Source organism: Osmerus eperlanus, chromosome 28, assembly GCF_963692335.1.
Source record: "Osmerus eperlanus chromosome 28, fOsmEpe2.1, whole genome shotgun sequence".
In the NCBI taxonomy this organism is placed as follows: Eukaryota; Metazoa; Chordata; class Actinopteri; order Osmeriformes; family Osmeridae; genus Osmerus; species Osmerus eperlanus.
In genome coordinates this window covers 2,213,600-2,234,100 of record NC_085045.1, presented here as the reverse complement: position 1 = coordinate 2,234,100, position 20,501 = coordinate 2,213,600, and the positions used below count along the sequence as shown (strand labels likewise).

The 20,501-nt window shown below is 46.7% G+C and overlaps 3 protein-coding genes across 4 annotated transcripts; all 3 read left to right on the top strand.

Moving 5' to 3' along the window:
• Positions 1 to 22: 22 nt before the first annotated feature.
• Positions 23 to 1,723, top strand: LOC134015341 (sperm-associated microtubule inner protein 10-like). The gene is made up of 3 exons (XM_062454796.1): positions 23 to 196; positions 438 to 546; positions 837 to 1,723. Exons 1-3 carry the CDS (start codon positions 162 to 164, stop codon positions 1,050 to 1,052), a joined length of 360 nt encoding a protein of 119 aa, XP_062310780.1. The 5' UTR covers positions 23 to 161; the 3' UTR covers positions 1,053 to 1,723.
• A 733-nt stretch (positions 1,724 to 2,456) lies between these two features.
• On the top strand, positions 2,457 to 15,353 carry LOC134015320 (solute carrier family 12 member 2-like). The gene is made up of 26 exons (XM_062454763.1): positions 2,457 to 3,077; positions 4,374 to 4,496; positions 4,740 to 4,815; positions 5,634 to 5,729; positions 5,945 to 6,084; positions 6,572 to 6,682; positions 6,910 to 7,018; positions 7,387 to 7,514; positions 7,887 to 7,971; positions 8,098 to 8,252; positions 9,433 to 9,540; positions 9,700 to 9,823; positions 10,067 to 10,168; positions 10,278 to 10,433; positions 10,754 to 10,853; positions 11,047 to 11,158; positions 11,306 to 11,446; positions 12,024 to 12,130; positions 12,324 to 12,403; positions 12,635 to 12,775; positions 12,956 to 13,078; positions 13,316 to 13,427; positions 13,622 to 13,708; positions 13,802 to 13,937; positions 14,250 to 14,317; positions 14,515 to 15,353. The coding sequence occupies exons 1-26, from the start codon at positions 2,598 to 2,600 to the stop codon at positions 14,648 to 14,650; spliced, it is 3,336 nt and encodes a 1,111-aa protein (XP_062310747.1). The 5' UTR covers positions 2,457 to 2,597; the 3' UTR covers positions 14,651 to 15,353.
• A 43-nt stretch (positions 15,354 to 15,396) lies between these two features.
• On the top strand, positions 15,397 to 20,484 carry nudt12 (nudix (nucleoside diphosphate linked moiety X)-type motif 12). Of its 2 annotated transcripts, none has more exons than XM_062454782.1 (7): positions 15,397 to 15,542; positions 16,092 to 16,317; positions 16,467 to 17,035; positions 17,350 to 17,517; positions 17,930 to 18,043; positions 18,381 to 18,580; positions 18,730 to 20,483. In XM_062454782.1, exons 2-7 carry the CDS (start codon positions 16,112 to 16,114, stop codon positions 18,838 to 18,840), a joined length of 1,368 nt encoding a protein of 455 aa, XP_062310766.1. In that variant the 5' UTR covers positions 15,397 to 15,542; positions 16,092 to 16,111; the 3' UTR covers positions 18,841 to 20,483. The 2 variants fall into 2 exon arrangements, with proteins under 2 accessions (XP_062310766.1, XP_062310765.1); XM_062454781.1 differs by lacking the exon at positions 15,397 to 15,542 and adding an exon at positions 15,560 to 15,850 and having other exon boundaries at positions 18,730 to 20,484.
• The last annotated feature ends 17 nt before the right edge of the window (positions 20,485 to 20,501 follow it).

Here is a 20,501-nt window from a genome sequence, read left to right as displayed (position 1 = left end):
TGTGTGTGTGTGTGTGTGTGAGTGTGTGTGTGTTACATAGTTTTGTGTCTTGGCTGACAGGGGTTTGAATAACACATCAGCTAGTATTTGTTCCCTGTAACCCTACCTGTTACCCACAATGCACTAGCAAGTTTCTAAGGAAGTATTTTCAGTCAACAAACATGGCTGGTGCCTCAGAGAACATTAACGTCCATGGGTGAGTTAGCTCTATGATTCTGAGGACAACCGGTTTGATGAACAGCTGTTGTATTTGCATGTACATGTGGATTCATGTGAATTTGAAAATAATTGTAAAAGGTTTATACAGTACAGTATACAAATGATGACAGAAATGGCATCATCTGGTTTCTTAGAGCCCATTATTATTATCACATCTCGAGCAAAGTCTTCTGTTTGGAGAGAAAGAATTTTCCATCTCTGTGACCTACATAATTCAGTCAGAGCCGCTGCCATGCCCCCAAGTTCTCCAGGAGACATCCCATGATCCCAAAGCTTTATGTGATGCCATGGAAACAAGACATGAAGAACCAAAGGCTGCTGATGAAGGTAAGTCAGAAGGATGGGTATGATATGGTGTGAATGATCATCTCATCTAGTGCTATTCTATACACATTCTATACACATTTCATACTTGCATGTGTGTGTGTGTCTGTGTCCATGTTTGGGGTATATGTGTGTGTGTGTGTGTGTGTCTGTCTGTGTGTGTCTGTCTCTCTCTGTGTGTATGTGTGTGTCTGTCTCTGTGTGTGGGGTATTTATGTGTATCTGTGTGTGTGTGTGTGTGTGTGTGTGTGTGTGTGTGTGTGTGTGTGCGTGTGCGTGTGTGTGTGTGTCAGAACGCAGGGCTAGTGGAGGTCCCCTGCGTCGACCAGGAGGAGAGTCTGTACTTGGAGGGCAGAGAGCGTCTGTGTCATGGTCAGGACAGGAAGGAGCTGTCAAACACTTCCTCCATCATCCCCGGCCAATCAGGAGCCACAGCCCTTAACGCGTCGCACCTCTCCAGGTACAACAGCTCTGCTGTGACCTCACGGAACCTGTTCCAGCAGCCCTGACAACCAGGAACCAGGAGTCAGCCTTGAGGAAGAGGGTGGTATCTTCCAGATGAAGACAAAACTTCTCTCAGTAAACTTTGAACACACTGTCGTAAACCCTGTCTCTTTGGTTTTCATTACCCTTACTAGTGACTTTCACACACAGACACACATGTTCGCACGCACACACGTTTTCATTCATGCTCACATTGTCATGGATACTCATCCAGAGCAAGGGAATTCTCTCTGCTCTGATCTTCACACAGAGGCATGGCAATGGTGACATCTAGTGTGTAGGACAAACACGGTTTCATACAGTCCAGTTGAACTAATAAAGTACACACAGACATCTCACATCAAATGACTGACTTCTTTGTCACACTATCATACACAAATTATGGTATTCAATTGATTTGTAGTATTTAGCTGTTGGTTAAAATAACCAACAGCTAATACTGCCTTTCTTAATCTTGAACATAACTAGTTTTTGCCACGTTACAGTTGATAGTTTAGTTAGTGTATCGTGATAGGGCCTCGATAGACATTGATACCCTGACGTCAAATCACCCAACACTGCTTTTTTAATTCTATATTGTCAAAAGGTGTGATTCAAGAAGGCATTATCTTCAGCTTCACTGTCAATACAGTTGTTGTTTCAAACTGTCCTTCAGTGAAACATTTCCCTAATAAAACTAAATGATAGAATGATTGTTTGCCCTGGTTTGTGTTTCCTGTTGTACTCTGGGAGCCTGTGAGGGTCAGACTGTGAAAGACCTCTCTTGTTCTCCATGCTAATGCTGCAGTGACTCTGACAACAATCGCTCACCATTGAACAGGTCTGAATATGAATGTGAGTATGGGAGAGAGAGGAGGGCTTAGAAGATCCCTTTGTTTTACTCCTCTGACACATCGCCTTGGAACATCCTAAAACAAATTTGAAACTCATCATCTTTTATGTTCTATTTGTATTTTTTGTGTGGAATGATGCCTACTATCCAACTCAGAGACAGTCAATGAATTCAGTGATGGTTATGAGTAGGGTAGGCTTACATGACAGTGTGAAGTAACCTAGACATCTCGAAAACTTCAGTGTTAAACTCACAGCTGAAATTGATAGATTTTGATCTAACAAACTGATTTAGAAGTCAAATTGATCAAATGAATTGACTCACCACATAAACAGGCTTCATTATTTCCTGCTAAGTGTTCGTTTTAAGTTTACATTTTCACTTGCTCTCAATGCATATGATCACTTAAGTGGAGTGGCGTGTCTGCGTTCCAAAGCATTCGCAATGACGCGTTGGACAAATAGCCCCTGATGCCGCGACCTCTTGAGCCTCGAGTTGGCAGGGGACGTTCCCGGAGTAGTTGGCATCTCAGACCGTTCATTGTCCTCTGACTCTTCACACGGCAACATAACCAAAGGGGATCAGAGGAGTAGAAGCATATTTGGCTTGTGTTCCTGCGCTCACAGAACACGCAGCTTGTCTTGGGAAAAGGTGGATTCAATGGTATCTTTTGTGCATTTTGTTTGGATTTCACTTTGATTTCAATCTTTCGGCGGACATGTCAACATCACCTGGACAGAAACCTGCACTTAAGACCGCGGGGTCCGCGCAGAGCAGATTCCAGGTGGATGTAGTCACGGAAGAATCCGCCACAGATGCAGAGAGAACGGCAACGGCGGCAGGGACAGATGGATCTACGGGGCCTGCTGGGGGCAAGGTACCGGCCGGGGCAGAAGAGGCCAAAGGACGGTTCCGGGTGGTAAACTTCTTGGACCCAGGTGGACTAGGCGGCGCGATGGACACGTCTGACATGATTCAGAACAGTGACACTGTCAGGAGCGAGAGCAGCATGCACTCATCCACGGGAGGCCACACTCATACCTCAGACACCCACTCCAACACCTACTACATGAGGACGTTTGGCCACAACACCATCGACGCCATCCCCAACATCGACTTCTACCGTCAGACCGCTGCGCCTCTGGGAGACAAGCTCATCCGGCCCACGCTGTCGGAGCTGCACGATGAACTCGACAAGGTATGCTGTCTACGTCATCTTCTGTGTTGAAGCACCAGTCCACTAAGTTTACGGTTGAGATTTAAGGATAAGAATTTCCTTTTAAATTAGGGCAAAACATAAGCGATTCATGCCAAGTAATGTTTTATTGTGAGTCATTCAAAAGAATTTCAATTAGTTATTTTATTGTGAAAAAAGCATTATAGGCCTCAGTGGGTAGGCTAGGCTAGCTAGCCATACATATAGTTCAAGCAGCAGCAGCCATGCTAGGCTAGGCTAGCTAGCCATACATATAGTTCAAGCAGCAGCAGCCTGAATCTGAGTCAGGTGGAGGTGGTCTCTCCTAACTCCGCCCCCTCTCCTAACTCCGCCCCCACCACGTCCATCTCCCTCCTCCCATCCTCCCTCTTCACTCCTCCACGTCACCTGAAAGAAATATCTGAGATCTCCCCCGAGCTCTCCTCGGTTGTCCAGAGTGACGTCAGGGCCATGACCCTCGCATTCTCACAGACAAAGCTGGCACTGACCCCCCCCACCCACATAGCCACACCCCCTTCACGACCACGGCAGCTCTGGGCCAATCACCGCCTGGGCTGCCACTAACAATGTTGTCCTGGTTCTCTTCCTGCCTTTGTCTTTGGTTTAGTGTCTACGTTTCTGAATCTCAGCAGCAATGCTGTCCAGTCATACCACATCATGTTCTTTACAGAACTGTCAGGAGACTAAATGTAAAATCTTGTTCTCCGACTCCTAAGCTATGGCCATTAGACCAAGAAGACATTGTTGTTGATCAATACCAGCTTAGTTTGTGCCAAAATATTTCACAAATTCCAAACCACCTCCTCAAAAAACATGTCTACGTCAGAGACACCATGAACCACACACACACACACACACACACAAGAGAATGTTGGCCACGAGGGAGAGAGCATAGAGCCAATCAAATGTCACAACCATGTGAACACTTGGACCCGACTAAGACATTTCACTCAAAACATGATATTTAACGGCCGCATCCTCCTCAGTTATATAAAAAAAGCTGTCCCGCCCCCATTTGAAAACGAAACCCCTGCCCCTGATCAGGTGTTTACATTTACATTTAGTCATTTAGCAGACGCTCTTATCCAGAGCGACTTACAGTAAGTACAGGGACATTCTCCCCGAGGCAAGTAGGGTGAAGTGCCTTGCCCAAGGACACAATGCCATTTTTCACGGCCGGGAATCGAACCGGCAACCTTCTGTTTACTAGCCCGATTCTCTAACCGCTCAGCCACCTGACTCCATATGTAGGTGTTGAATGTGAACGTGTTCCCCCAGGAGCCGTTCGAGGAGAGCCAGACGGGTGTGGAGGAGGCAGCAGCAGCGGAGGTGGCAGCAGCCAAGGAGGCCAAGGAGGCCAAGGGGGGGACCATCAAGTTCGGCTGGGTCAAAGGGGTTCTGGTTAGTGGGATTCATATTAAGGTCCTGAAGAGGCGCAAGATATGCAGCTACAGATCACAGCTTTAATGTTTTCATTTGGCAGATGTTTTTATCCAAAGAGATGCAAAGGGGGGATTTGAGCCTGCAACCTCTGCGGTCAAATGCTTTAACGTTGATCTCTGACCACTGAGCTTTACCCAGCTGTCACACGTCGAGCTACACCGTTGTGTACGTTGTGCGTTACTTGTTTGTTGTGTGTTGCAGGTACGTTGCATGTTGAACATATGGGGAGTGATGCTTTTTATCCGGATGTCCTGGATCGTTGGTCAGGCTGGAATCGGTGGGTAAGCCTTCTGGGCAGTGCACGGTAGCTGGTGGGCAGGGCTCGAAATTAACGGCGTCCCGTCGACAGGTCAAGTTCAGTTTGGGACGGTTAATTTTGCACTTCGGGACGGAAGTTTGTTTGCAAGCCCTGCAATAGAGTACAGTAGAGTATATTACAGTCCTCACCAAGTACTCATTAATGACAGCATCACTGTATTACTTTATAAATGGCCAGACTGTAATATACAGGGGGGGAACCACTTTCCTCAGGCCACCAGGGAAATCTGTTCCCCCAGGGAAATCTGTTCCCCCTGTGTTCTCAGTGTAAAAGACTGATGTATAGATGAAAGTTGTTGTACATAATGATCACAGTAGCATACATCTATACATCAGTCTTTTATACTGAGAACACAGGGAGAACAGATTTCCCTGGACATTTTTGTGATTTATTTTCATGAAACATTTTTTTCAACCTTTCAAAACTTTTTTTCCAAAACTTTTTTCAAACCTTTAGAAACTTTTTTACTACAGTCCCACCATGAAACAAGCAAGAAAATTGTGTATTCTATTATGTATGTATTCACATTGAAATTCAGAAATAGATTTGAGCCCCACGACTGTATGGTTTACTTACAGTCGTGAAAAATGCAAAAACACAAGAATTTACATTTTGGGACAGGTCAAGTTCAGTTTGGGATGGTTCATTTTGCACGGTACTGGGACAGTGAGGAAAATAGTGATTTGCGAGCCCTGGTTGTGGGGTTCATGGGGTTATGAGGTCACAGGCAGGATGACGTCCTTACCAGCTGACCCATGTTACTGTTCCTCTGCCAGGTCTCACATGTGCCATCATCCTCATGGCAACGGTAGTCACCACCATCACCGGCCTCTCCACCTCTGCCATAGCAACCAACGGCTTCGTGAGAGGAGGTAAGCAGAACCAGAGGAACTGCTGAGAGACACGAGCTTTTAGCAAGATGGAATCAGGGGATGCAGTCCTTTTATCATTTAAATGATCTTTTTAGGGCTTTTGGCTTATGTCTTGAATAGTCTAATTCATGAGGGTGACCGCATGCATTGAATCTGACTCCCTTGTGAAAAATGGGAGTTATTCATCGAGTCGTGTGATGTCTTTTGTTTACCAGGGGGGGCGTACTACCTGATCTCCAGGAGTCTGGGGCCAGAGTTCGGAGGCTCGATCGGCCTGATCTTCTCCTTCGCCAACGCTGTGGCCGTGGCCATGTACGTGGTCGGCTTTGCTGAGACAGTCGTGGAGATGCTGAATGTAAGAAAGAGATGTACTCTTTGCGTGGCTTGGTAGCTCACTGTGTTAGTGTGCGTTCCTTTAAAGGCCTGGGTTCCACAAGGGCCAGGGTTTACACCGGCTCTGGCCAATTCCTGCATGTCTCTCTCTCTCTCTCTCTCTCTCTCTCTCTCTCTCTCTCTCTCTCTCTCTCTCTCTCCAATAAATTAAGGGAAAATCAATAGCAATATTTTATTCCAACATGTCTGAATTCACTCCTATTTGTGGATCCTTGAAGTCATTCATCCATCCACTCATTCATCCATCCACTCATTCATCCATCCACTCATTCATTATTATTATAACCTTTATTTAACCAGGAGAGACCCATTGAGATTAAGAATCTCTTTTTCAAGGGAGACCTGGCCAAGACAGGCAGCAGCATACATACAAACATCTCATCCGTGAGAGCGTTCCCTCTCAGTCACTGCGAGGCGTGCTGACCGCTTCCTCTGACCCTCCCTGGCAGGATATCGACGCCTTGATGACGGACGAGCTGAACGACATCCGTATCGTGGGCACGCTGACCGTCATCTTGCTGCTGGGCATCTCCGTGGCGGGGATGGAGTGGGAGGCCAAGGTGAGAGACCACCAGGAAGGAGGCTGCCACACGCTTCCTGAGAGTCAGGGATCACAGTCAGGGACACCTGCCGCTAATTACAGCTTCACAGGGCAATGCTGTGAAATGTGTAGTGGAGGAACATGGGGTCAGAGGGGGAGAAGCCTTTGGGGGGAATCCTTTATCAATCCATTGGTTGATTGATTGATTTATTGGTTGATTGATTGGTTGATTGATCACCCCTCCAGGCTCAGATTGTTCTCCTGGTCATCCTGCTGGGTGCCATTGCCAACTACTTCATAGGAACCTGCATCCCAATGGAGGAAAAGGAGCCCAAGGGCTTCTTCGGTTACAAAGGTTCGAGGTCTCAGTCAACTAGACATCCTCCCCCAACCATTTCTCCTTCGAACGCAACCCCAACTGCATCTCCTCCTCTTCATCCTTCTTTCTCTTCTCCTCTTCATCCCTCTTTCTCCTTCTCTTCATCCCTCTCTCTCTTCCTCTTCATCCCGTTCTCTCTCCTCCTCTTCATCTCTCTCTCTCTCCTCCTCTTTATCCATCTCTCTCTCCTCTTCATCCCTCTCTCTCTCCTCCTCTTCATCTCTCTCTCTCTCCTCCTCTTCATCCATCTCTCTCTCCTCCTCTTCATCCCTCTCTCTCCTCCTCTTCACCCCTCTCTCTCCTCCTCTTCATCCCTCTCTCTCTCCTCCGTGGCCTGTCCGCAGCTGCCATCATGATGGAGAACATGGGTCCAGATTTCCGTGACGATGAGACCTTCTTCTCTGTGTTCGCCATATTTTTCCCCGCGGCCACGGGCATCCTGGCGGGAGCCAACATCTCTGGAGACCTCACGGTAAGAGCCTGCTCACATGACCACTTCATGTGACGTCCAGAAACCCAAGACATCTCACTGTTACCATGACGTTTGAATAATTTAGCAGACGCTTTCATCCAAAGCTAAATACAAACAGTGCTTATAGGTACAGTACAGCAGAAAAAAGGTGATTATCAAGCACAGTGCAAAGTAACCACATCTCAGCTACCAGGCAAGGTGAACAACAATTATGCCTCAACTACAATGCAACAATAACATCCCAGCCAACCGATCACATAGCACCGCGCAGCAGACACAAGTGTGAACTTAGTGTGAACCTTGCTAACCATGAACACCCATCTTCAAACCATCCGTGTAGAGCCCCTCACAGTGTCTGCTCTGTTCTACCAGGATCCCCAGTCGGCCATCCCCAAAGGCACTCTCCTGGCCATCCTCATCACAGGCTTGACCTACCTGGCGGTCACCGTCTCTACAGGTGAGCTGCGTTTGAACAGATCCACTGCAGATGGACGGAAGCTCAGGTTCCCCCAGGCCTCCTCACGGCTACACTACTGGTTCACCTCAGGGAGCATCATCTAAAAATCTGATTGGTCCCCCGCAGGCTCCTGCATCGTTAGGGATGCCACCGGTGACCATAACGACACCATGGTGATGGTGAGTAGCGAGAACTGCACGGACGCCGCGTGCACGCTGGGATACGACTTCTCCATCTGCAAGGAGGGCGGCTGCAAGTTCGGCCTGCAGAACGACTTCCAGGTCAGTGTGAAGGGCGACCTGAGCTAAAATACACGCTAACTTAACCAAACATCTTACCAAATCCTCAAACACAAAACTCTCCAATGACTGTAAAGTTGAGTAAGCTAAGGGATGTTAGATATTGTAACGTCTGCATTCAGGCCAGCGTGAGATCTGGCGTCTTTGTTTGAGACACCCGGGGGGTCTCCGTAGGGTTCACGAACCATCCATCCCTCATCCTTCACTTCTCCATTTTCCTTCCTGTCTCCCTCCATCTTTTGTCTGATGACAGCTTGGAGAGGGGGGGGGGGGTCGGTCAGGCTGGGCTGGGCTGGGCTGAAACAAAGCAAGCCACATAACACAGACTGAGTTGTTTGCAGTCACAAGGCTCTGGATGGGTCTGACCGTGAATGAGAGCATTGACCTGTCCTCCAATCCCTGTGTGTGGTATAGTCACACACAGACACACACACACACCCCTCGCTGTGACACTGATACCACAGCACGTAGCGGTGCAGGGCTGCCCCATGCCACAGCCCAGTACTGGCAGGGCTGCCCCATGCCACAGCCCAGTACTGGCAGGGCTGCCCCATGCCACAGCCCAGTACTGGCAGGGCTGAACTGACACATGTCCACCAGCCTGACAGGGAGACAGGCATGGGGACAGACAATGCTACTAGTCTTCAATCACTGATCCATACTTAATCACTGATCCATGCTTACATTAAATAAAGGTCCTTATGACATATGTAGTTTTTAGTATTTGTTTAGCTCTTTTTAAAAGCAATGTCACAGAGGGCTTCACAGATGCCCATAGACCAGCATCTATGACCTCATCACACAAGTCTCAACACATGGTAATCCTTTTCCACTAACTTCTTCTCTGTATTCTAACATGCCGCTGCAACATGAAGCTGTTATGATGTCGGTGTGGCCGCGTACTAACGACCTAACGCAGGGGCGGTATGTAACATGGCTCACACCCAACACCTCTTTAACACGGTCACATGGTCATCAGTTTGTTATGCTATTAGGAACTGTGGTGCGGGTTGTAACGAGAGGGAGTGTGTGTGTGTTCTCTAGGTGATGAGTCTAGTGTCTGGGTTTGTAACGAGAGGGAGTGTGTGTGTGTGTGTGTGTTCTCTAGGTGATGAGTCTAGTGTCTGGGTTTGTAACGAGAAGGAGTGTGTGTGTTCTCTAGGTGATGAGTCTAGTGTCTGGGTTTGGACCACTGATCACAGCAGGGATCTTTTCAGCCACGCTGTCCTCGGCTCTCGCCTCTCTTGTCAGCGCACCTAAAGTCTTCCAGGTCTGGATCCAACACACACTCACACACACACACAAACACACACTCACACACACACACACTCACACACACACTCACACACACATAATTTCTCTCGTGGCCAATATAAGTGAGCTTAATGTATATGTGCGTCTGTGTTTGCGTGTGTGCGTGTGCATGCAGGCCTTGTGTAAGGACAACATCTATCCGGGTCTCGGCGTGTTCGCTAAGGGTTACGGGAAGAACAACGAACCCCTGAGAGGCTACGTCCTCACCTTCTGCATCGGCCTTGCCTTCATCCTCATTGGTGCGTTTACTGGCCAATCACTGTTCAGCAAAGATCCACAAAGGTCCACGTGTCCTGCTTTGCTTGTGAGATAGAAGCCAGTCCTGCCAAGTCATGAATAAATTAGATGAGTAGATAAGTAAGATAGATTAAAAACGACCTAAATAAATAGAAAAAAAGGTATGGGTAGGGGGAAAAAAGTGAAATAGCTGATGTTTACACACAGCAACTGGAGTTCTGAATGTGTGTTTCCTCTCCTTGTAGCTGAGCTGAACATCATCGCGCCCATCATCTCCAACTTCTTCCTGGCCTCCTACGCTCTCATCAACTTCTCTGTGTTTCATGCCTCATTGGCCAACTCCCCTGGTGAGGCTCTCTGATAGGCTGACACGGTCTCTGGCCCGTTTGCAGTCATGATTTGCTTTCGACGCAAAAGCGTTGCGGGGTACCCATCAATTTCCGTGCCCCTCTACAGGGTGGCGTCCCAGCTTCAAGTACTTCAACAAGTGGGTGTCGCTGGCGGGCGCTGTGTTGTGCTGTGGCGTCATGTTCGTGATCAACTGGTGGGCGGCCCTGGTCACCAACGTCATCGTCCTGGCTCTTTACGTCTACGTCAGCTACAAGAAGCCCGGTAAACCCAGTGTTCTACGTAGCTCTTTAGATTGTGTATGAGAGAACAGGAATGTAAGTCGTTGTCGTAGCACAATCCTGCGAGACGGTTGTGGGTAAAGCTCAGAGGTGGAGCGTTTGAGGGACGGTTAAAAGGTTTCAGCTTTGAATCCTTCTCTGTATGTCGATTTGTATATAAAACATCTCCTTAATGAACACTATTATACGGAGATGATCTTGATCATGTGAACTGTTATTTTTGTTGTGTATCAGATATACAGCTTACTTCATAGCTGTGGTCTCCAGTAGTGTTAACTAGTGTTTGTTCCTCTCTGCTACAAGATGTGAACTGGGGTTCGTCAACCCAAGCTCTGATCTACAACCAGGCCCTGACTCACTGTCTGCACCTCACTGGAGTGGAGGACCACGTCAAGAATTTCAGGTTATGCTCTATTAACAAAAATTCACATCAGTGCCGGCATCCCCGCTGCATTATAAACCATCAAGAACACGAGAGATTCAGCTGACGTCAGTAAACATTCTAGAATGTTCTAGAGTCAGCTCCAGGGTCAGTGAACGTTCTAGAATGTCAAGGCTTAGGAACGACCTCTCCTCTCTCCTGACTCCTCCCCCAGGCCCCAGTGTCTGGTGATGACGGGCTACCCCAACGCCCGGCCCGCCATGCTCCACCTCGTTCACGCCTTCACCAAGAACTTCGGCCTCATGATCTGCGGTCACGTCCGAACGGTTTGTAACAGACCCGGAACGACCACAATCCCTCAGCATCAGCCTACCACACAAACAAGTACAGATAGATTAATCCCACATGACTGCTGTGTAACCTTACCCACTTGAGGAAGCGCTTGTGATCGTTGGTGACGATTGTCCTTTTAGGCTTCCCGTAGGCCGAACTTCAAAGAGATGTCGCACGACCATGCTCGCTACCAGCGCTGGCTTCTGAAGAAGAACATCAAAGCCTTCTATACACCTGTGTTCGCTGAAAGCCTCAGGCATGGAGCACAGTACCTTCTACAGGTAACCTTAAAGGAGACTCAGGGCTTGGCTGTTGTAGCATCAAACGCCTCAGATTCAGTAGGCAGCAGCAGAACTGTACCCACATGTACTGTAGTGCAACAACTGATACCTAAACAAGGTTTATTCCAGTACACAGCTATTATACTTACATTTACATTTAGGCATTTAGCAGACGCTTATATCCAGAGCGACTTACAGTAAGCACAGGGACATTCCCCCTGAGGCAAGTAGGGTGAAGTGCCTTGCCCAAGGACACAACGTTATTTGGCACGGCCGGGAATCGAACTGGAAACCTTCGGACTACTAGCCCGATTTCCTAACCGCTCAGCCGCCTGACTCCCTACTTGGTGAGGCACTGTGTGAGGCACTGTAGCTATGTTGGTACTCAATCCATCAAACATCACAAAACACCTTGTCTGTTGAGTTAGGGCTTTGGTGATCACTTGAACTTCCTTTCTTTTGAGGCTTTTCACAAACCTCAACTCGCCACACAAAACGTGTTTAATTCCCTTTTTGACTGACCCAAATGTGCTCAAGCGAATGTGAAGTTTCCCATGTCTGTGTTCCTCTGCGCCAGGCTACAGGCCTGGGCCGTCTGAAGCCCAACACGCTGGTCCTGGGCTTCAAGAACAACTGGAGCGAAGGGGAGATGAGGGACGTGGAGATGTACATCAACACCATACAGTAAGCACGGACAGACACAGACACAACAGGCCGTGTCAACTACTCTCCCCGAGAGGAAGAGAGGAAAGAATAGAAACATTCCACATCACACATTCATATACTGTATGTGAGCATTCCCTAATTCAAACGTTCACAAAAAAACGGTACGTTTACAAAAAAAAAACATTGAACTGCCGTGATGTTTGTGTTCCAGTGATGCGTTTGACCTTCAGTACGGTGTGGTCCTCATCCGACTGCAGGAGGGGCTGGACATCTCTCACATCCCGGGTCAGGGTGGGTACCCTCTCTCTTAAAGGCCAGTTCAAACTGCCCAAACAAACACCAACAGACAGCAGTTGTTGGGTTATTTTGGTTTGTTTGTTGGGGCAGTGTGAAAATGGCAGTTATCTTTCCGAACATTCTAAACCAAACCCAACAGCGGAACCCCTACACCCTTGTGTGTGTCTATAAAGGACCAATCGATGCACCTGACGCATGTGTGTGTATGCCTGCCCCTCTCCGCAGACGATCTCCTGTCCTCCAATGAGAAGCCCCCGCTGGGGACGAAGGATGTGGTGTTGTCGGTCACTATGGAGAAGGACTCTGACATAGACTCTTTCCCATCCAAGACCGCTGGCACCCAGATCTGGCCGCTCATTCTTCTAGGTGAGTCCAGGGGAAGTACACACTCCTAGCCTTGGTAGCACAAGGCTTTTATCTCGACCCAGGACACAAGCTCAAATGGTTGAGATATCATCAACTTGAAACAGGACAAGAGGCCTAGATGGTGGAGATATCATCGTTGATCTATAGCTGCACTTCATCCGTTCTGTATCTTTTTAACAGAGACAAAGAGCAGCCCCTCTCCCCTGAGTCTGAAAGACCAGCGACTCCTAGAGTCCAGCGGGCAGTTCAAGAAGAAACAAAGCAAAGGAACCATTGACGTCTGGTGGCTGTTTGACGACGGAGGTATGTGACTGACGTGATTAGCATGCTATCGCTGTGTATTTAAAGCGGTTAATAATGTATGTAAATACTTTGAGATGAGGTATGTAATGTTAGAATTAGGTATGGATGACTGCCATAATGAGAACAGAACTGTCTGTTCTGATCTTGGCTTCGGTGAAGCCCTATGTAACATTGCTTGTCAACGAGGCTTTACAAATCAGATCAAATTAGATTTTACTTTATTTTGAACGTGTGCAGGTCTGACACTGCTCATTCCATACCTGTTGACCAATAAGAAGAAGTGGAAGGACTGTAAGATTCGCCTGTTCATTGGTGGGAAGATCAACCGCATCGATCGTGATCGCAGAGCGTGAGTGAAGATTCAAACTTTGATGACCAGATAGTTGACAACGTTCACGGCTGGCATTCAATCAACCACATAGTGTTGCAGTTGCTCATTTTATAATGGTAAAATAGGTCAAATATCAGTGAACTGTTGTGAAAACTAGTCAGAAGACTAGAAGTTGATAAGTTCTAATTCTTCTTTTCTTTGCCTCCCAACAGAATGGCCGCTCTTCTAACCAAGTTTAGGATCGACTTCTCTGACATAAACGTGTTGGGAGACATCAACACTAAGCCCAAAAAACACAAGTAAGGCTTGTTCTGTTGGGACGACAAGATGACGATGTCATGACGATTGTAATTTGATGATGAGACATTAAGACGTGTGTGTGTGTGTGTCAGTGTGCTGAGCTTCGGGGAGATGGTGGATCCATTCAGGCTGAGAGAGGAGGACATGGAGCAGGAGGCAGCAGAGAGACTAAAGGCCCAGGAGCCCTGGAGGATCACCGACAACGAGCTGGAACTATACAAGGCCAAGGTTTACATCTGGAAGCACACTCACACACATCACACACACATACGCACACACACACACCACACACACGCACACACCACACTCACACACATCACACACACATACGCGCACACACACACCACACACACACACACTGGTTAGAGCAAGCCTAAATAAAGCATGAGATAAAATAATATGGGGTGGATTATACTATGCCAGTTTATCAACTCATAAACAGGAGCTCTTTAGGCCCCGTGAATATACTCATACATGAAAAGTGAAGGAGAAGGAGTCTTGCTCACGAGATATTCTGAGGATTTGTATTCTGTTTCACAGACTAACAGACAGATACGACTGAATGAACTGCTCAAGGAGTATTCCAGCACAGCTAAACTCATTGTTATGTAAGTACTGTCATGACAACCTTTGTCTATTTTCGTGTATAAATTGATGGCATAGATTTGTTGCATCAGCGTTGACTTACTTTTCTGTTTGTCTCTGTCTCGCTGTCTATCTGAGCTATCTGTCGGCCTCTCTGTATGTCTGCCTGCCTGTCTAACTACCTGCCTGTCTGACTACCTGCCTGTCTGTCCACTCCCAGGAGTATGCCGTTGGCCAGGAAGGGTACTGTGTCCAGCGCTTTGTACATGTGCTGGCTAGAGACCCTGTCTAAAGACCTGCCTCCTCTCCTCCTCGTTCGAGGCAACCACCAGAGCGTCCTCACCTTCTACTCGTAACACACCTGGTGTCTCTCACACACACACACGCAAACCTTCCCACAAGGAACATCGCTTAAAGGCTAGGGAGGTGCTGATTGGATGGGACCAAACTCAGCTGTGAAACGAACACATTAAATTCTGACGTGTATTTCTTAAATTTTATCCAGTACTAATGTTTCAATGAAGAACTGTACCATTTGGGACTTTATGTAACATTACACTTGAACTGTTTTTTTTTTAATCCAAGGGGCTAACTTTACAGAATAATCTTCTTTCTCGGGGCTTTAAGGACAGTGTTTCATGCTGTGTAATGTTGTAAATGTGTCCAATGTGTACAACAGAACTACACATCAATAATTGCATGCTGTGAGGTAAGTTTGAATGTATGTTTATTAACAAGGCAATAAAATGGCTGCCTGCACTGATAATTGTAATAAATCTATTGGATGACAAGTGCTTTATCAGTAGCCTGATGGCCTCTGCCAGAATGAATCTAGAGCGTGCTTGAAATACACTTGATATTAACAAGCTTCTACATATCGTGATATTTTTTCTATATTTTAGTAATTTATTAATGTTTTTCTTTTAGAATGGAAAATGTTTGAATATGTTTCTGTTGTCTTTAAATGGTACATGGAAAAGCATTTACTGTATTCTACTTTAACCTTATTTTGTACATTGTGAAATTAAACTTGTGAAAATAAACCTCATATTTGAGATGTATTGCATAAAATCTGATCAAATATAAGAAACCGTAGGCTACACAAACGCAAGCGTAATAAGATTTGGACGTCGTTGACAATGTTGCTCTCGAATGCTCTCGAATGTAACTCAATTTATCTGCAACGTTTCTGTAGTCTGTTAGTGGCAGAGAAAGGAACTGCTCTTTACAGAAAGCTGACATAACAAGGTATGTGGCTGAACGTTTATTTAAAGGATTTCGAAATAATTGTATAAAGTCTGTATTCGTTTACATACGTTACCTACTTTGACGTTTACAGCTAGCAGAGGCAGCAGAACATAGCTTGAGCTTACCATTGAAATACTTTAGTAACTAGCTAGCCTACTCTACCTGGCATATTCCACTACTAGCTAGGCTAGCTCTTTTTCGGCTCACAGAACACATGATCATGCAGCCTTGAGAACAGGTGACACAATCCGACTGGGACTGGGTACTGTTCATAAACTGTTTTGAAAGTAGAGGTCAAGTGTCTTAAGGTACGTGATTAGCTCATTTTTGAGGTAGTAGTCTCTAGTAATAAGTTTCTAGCGTCTCGTTTCTGTCGAGTCCGCATCTGACTTTGATACTGTTTGGAACTAATTGTTGATAAACATGTGATGATTTATAAAGCTATAGGATACATTTGTGAATTTTCTTGAGATGCTTTCAGTTATATTCATACTCACCTACCAGGGGAGTACATCGACACCCATACCTGCTGTCCCCTGTGTTTAACAGTTCCCTGGATAACCTCGAGTATGGCCGATGTCCAAATGAGTCCCATGGAGGAGATGGTGGAGAGGTTTCTGGACGCGGCAGCAAGGGGGGACCTGGTCAAGGTGACCTCCATGTTGTCACACTCCAATTCACTGACTAATCAGAAGGGAGAAAAAGACTGGACCGCCCTGATGATGGCAGCCAGGAACGGACATTTTGATGTTGTACAAACTCTACTGTCTTACGGGTACCCATCTATACTGGAACGCTCTTTATACAAGATTGGCTACATCTATACCCCTTGCAGTGCTATATCTTCTGTGATCGACACACAAATGTTTATAAAGATGTCGGCTAACGGTGAATGCCATCACTCTTCTCTTTATCCTCGTCAAGGTGCGACAAGCTGTCCGTCAACCAGTCTTCTCAGACGGCCTACGACATTGCCAAGTTCTGGGGTCACCGCCACATCGCCAACCTGCTCGCCAGGAACATGGGCGGGTGGGACCGCGTCCTGCTGGACCCCGGGGCGAACGAGCACGAGAACTACTTCAGCAGGGAGGTCCTGGACAGGCTGAGTGAGAGGCGGTCTGACTCCGCCTGGCTGGAGGCCCGACAGAACTCTCCAGACTCAGTCTTCCTCCTCTTCTTCGGTCTCAACCCTCTGGTGAGCTCCACGGCTGAGGAGGCCAAGACGGCAGGCCAGGCGGAGATGAGGCTGTGCCGGCTGGGGCCGGGCTCGGTCGGGGAGCTTCTGCAGAAGCCCGGGAGCACCGTCATCTTCTTGGGGGTGGAGAGACGCAACGGCCCCCCTGGTGCTCTGAGGGAGGCAGGAGAGCCGACGGCCTGGTTCGCTGTCGACACAGACACCGACCCCCTGGGGAACCTCACCCTCCCAGACAGGAACAGCTTCTTCCTCAAACCTCCCTTCCCCGGGCTTCTCAGGCTGAATGAGGACGATGCTGGTGAGTTGAGTAGCGTTTAGTACAGTTCAATGCAATATTCAATTCAATTTATTTGATCAAGAGGGACAGTGTACATTCATGAACATTAAAATGTAAATGCATCCAATTATAGCCAAAAGGCTAATTTCCGTTTGCAGTCCCACTGCCAGAGTAAAAAAGGCAATACAGCAATACAATACAATACAGAGTAGAGAAGCACTTAATTGTAGTTCCTCCATGGGCTACAACCACAACTCTAATGAATGTACAACAATTATGAATACAAAAGTTTGGGGAAAGTAACCAAACCACTGCTGTCCCTGTGCCTCTGCCAGGCATCATGGCACAGGCCCGGTCTGTGTTAGCCTGGCACAGCCGGTACAGCTTCTGCCCCACCTGTGGCAGTAAGACCAAGGTGGAGGAAGGGGGCTACAAGAGGACCTGCCTGAACTCAGACTGCAGGAGCCAGCAGGGCATCCACAACACTTGCTACCCACGTGTCGGTAAGAAGCCAGGTCAGTGTGTTTGTGTGGCACGGTTTAAAACAACCCATGGTTGACCCAAAGCGCTTTCACAGAGTAAAAGCAAAGAGACAAAATCACATATAAACATACCTCTCAACAGCTAGGAAACCAGAGAGAACAAGTGAGTTATTAGCCTGGATAAAAAATGTGACGGTAAGAAGCCCTCTGGTATAAAAGATGAAGATGAAACTTGGATGGATACAGTTATTTTTGAGAATTTATATTCAGGGTTAGAGACTTGACCTAACCTCTTCTCACTTTGGATACTTCTATCCTATTCTCGATTTTAACAGTGCATTCATTTGATTTTTCTTCTATGTATTCCTATCATGTTCATGTCTCGTAAAGTAGTCCAGGGTTAATGTGGTCATTGACTGTGACCTCTCTTCAGATCCTGTGGTGATTATGCTGGTCATCCACCCAGACGGTAACCAGGTTCTGCTGGGAAGGAAGAGGACTTTTCCCCCTGGCATGTTCTCCTGTCTGGCAGGCTTCATAGAACCAGGTGAGTTTCTGCTGTACACTACATCTAAGCTTCATAGAACCAGGTGAGTTTCTGCTGTACACTACATCTGGTTTCATCTGGTTTCATAGAACCAGGTGAGTTTCTGCTGTACACTACATCTGGTTTCATCTGGTTTCATAGAACCAGGTGAGTTTCTGCTGTACACTACATCTGGTTTCATAGAACCAGGTGAGTTTCTGCTGTACACTACATCTAGTCTTGTATGAGTCACTTCCTGTGTATGAGGGTGTGTGTTGTTTGAAATGTGTGGTGAGTTTTTTTTCTTCATCCTTCCTTCCTATTGCAATAACACTTCCTGTTTCCTCTCCCCGTCCAGGAGAAGCAATAGAGGATGCGGTGAGGAGAGAGGTGGAGGAGGAAAGCGGAGTCAAGACAGGACCAGTCCAGTACGTCTCCTGCCAACCCTGGCCCATGCCCTCCTCGCTTATGATTGGGTGCCTCGCTGTTGCCGTGTCGACAGACATCAAAGTCGATGACAACGAAATCGAAGAGGCTCGTTGGTTCACACGGCAACAGGTGAGCACATGTCCAGGATGCGGCAGTGCGTTCGTCATCAATACTAATTAGAAGCAAAATTTGCCTTAAATGTAATACAAGGTCATGCAATTTAGTGATGTGATGTTTGTTGTTGTTTGATTGTATGTATGTGTGTGTGTGTGTCTCAGGTTACAGATGCAATGGTCAAGGGAACCAAGCCTGTCTTCACCATGCCTCCCCGACAAGCCATCGCCCATCAGCTGGTCAAACACTGGGTTGGCATGACCTCCAACCTTTAGGCCAGCGTTTCTCAACCCTGGTCCTCGGGACCATCCTGCATGTTCTAGATGTTTCCCTGCTCCAACATACCTGATTCTAACAAACGGGTTGTTAGCAGAAGCCTGATAACGAACATTCATTTGAATCAGGTGTGCTGGAGCAGGGAAACATTTAGAACATACTGGACAGTGGGCCCTTGGCGTCAAATCTCAGACTATGCAGATCAGCAGCTGCTTCAAACCAAATCAGATTCCTACATCTCACTTGACCACATCTGCTGTACGGGAAGCGGGTGGGGTTACTTCAGGTGGTGGACTTTTACTCAGGGATGCCAGTCAGCTGTAGGTATCAGGCTGGTCTGATAGCACTTCAACACCAGGGTGGCCTTCAGAAGGAACCAGAAAGCCTCCTACTCTGACATTTACATTTAGTCATTTAGCAGACGCTCTTATCCAGAGAGACTTACAGTAAGTACAGGGACATTCCCCCCGAGGCAAGTAGGGTGAAGTGCCTTGCCCAAGGACACAACGCCATTTTTCACGGCCGGGAAACAAACCGGCAACCTTCTGATTAATAGCCAGATTCTGACAACTCTATTCATCTGCTTTCCCACCTTCAGATGAAAAGTTGATTCTACTGATTCTAGACATCAGTCAATGTAAGTGTGCTGCTTTTCTGTTAAAATGATTAATAATGTATGTGTTAATTGCTATTAATAACTGGCAGATCCTTGACATTGTTTTATCGTGTAAAATCTCTGTTAAGGCATGGAATACATCATTCTTCTGAAGCACAGCCATGCCAATTTTAATATTTAATATTTAGTCGACTGAACTGCCTTTTAAATGTAGTTATTTAAGTGTCATTGAGATTTACCTCTCCATCTCATCCACGGAAAACCACTGCTAAGAAGGCAGTCTGTGTGAGGTTACAAATGTTTGTAATGATAATGAGATAATAATGAGATTACAGTAGCAGGCCCACATGCAAATCAAGCAACTACAATCTAATGTTAGAAAAATGAATGTTAACTATACGAGACATAATCTACACAGAAGCAAGGCTTCTGTGTAGATTCTTTGGTGAAGGACAGCACAACATGTGGTTGGATTGTACAGCGTTGGACTATTCAGGTATGTTTAAACTGAGTAATTAACTGAACAATGTCCAGTGCTGTTTATCATTGAAAAGGCCTTGGGAATGTACATTACATTTACATTTAGTCATTTAGCAGACGCTCTTATCCAGAGCGACTTACAGTAAGTTCAGGGACATTCCCCCGAGGCAAGTAGGGTGAAGTGCCTTGCCCAAGGACACAACGTCATGTGGCATGGCCAGGAATCGAACCAGCGACCTTCTGGTTACTAGCCCGATTCTCTAACCGCTCAGCCACCTGACTCCCAAAAATGTATGTACCATGATGTGGTAAATGGCCTCACTATGCAATGGAGATCCCCTGTAGTTCCAGTACTGACAGGAATGTGATTGGAGCCTGTGTTTTCTAAAGAACCTGGCATCCACCTGCACAAAATTCAAATGTATGCACACCAATGTACATTTCATTATACATGTATACATTATATTCCACTCATGTTAATGTTATCAAATGAACCAGTTCATATACAAACCATTTTTGTAGTTCATGAATAAATCACAAAAATCATTCATATTTACTGAACAA

Bases quoted from the DNA above. Each gene is read 5' to 3' on its own strand.
- nudt12 (XM_062454781.1), top strand. From the start codon at position 16,112: ATGGCCGATGTCCAAATGAGTCCCATGGAGGAGATGGTGGAGAGGTTT. The intron at 16,318-16,466 runs GTACCCATCTAT...ATCCTCGTCAAG, and splicing joins CAAACTCTACTGTCTTACGG to GTGCGACAAGCTGTCCGTCA. The intron at 18,044-18,380 runs GTGAGTTTCTGC...CTCCCCGTCCAG, and splicing joins GGCAGGCTTCATAGAACCAG to GAGAAGCAATAGAGGATGCG.
- LOC134015341 (XM_062454796.1), top strand. From the start codon at position 162: ATGGCTGGTGCCTCAGAGAACATTAACGTCCATGG. The intron at 197-437 runs GTGAGTTAGCTC...TACATAATTCAG, and splicing joins GAGAACATTAACGTCCATGG to TCAGAGCCGCTGCCATGCCC. The intron at 547-836 runs GTAAGTCAGAAG...TGTGTGTGTCAG, and splicing joins ACCAAAGGCTGCTGATGAAG to AACGCAGGGCTAGTGGAGGT.
- LOC134015320 (XM_062454763.1), top strand. From the start codon at position 2,598: ATGTCAACATCACCTGGACAGAAACCTGCACTTAAGACCGCGGGGTCC. The intron at 8,253-9,432 runs GTCAGTGTGAAG...TGTGTTCTCTAG, and splicing joins GCCTGCAGAACGACTTCCAG to GTGATGAGTCTAGTGTCTGG. The intron at 10,169-10,277 runs GTGAGGCTCTCT...GCCCCTCTACAG, and splicing joins CTCATTGGCCAACTCCCCTG to GGTGGCGTCCCAGCTTCAAG.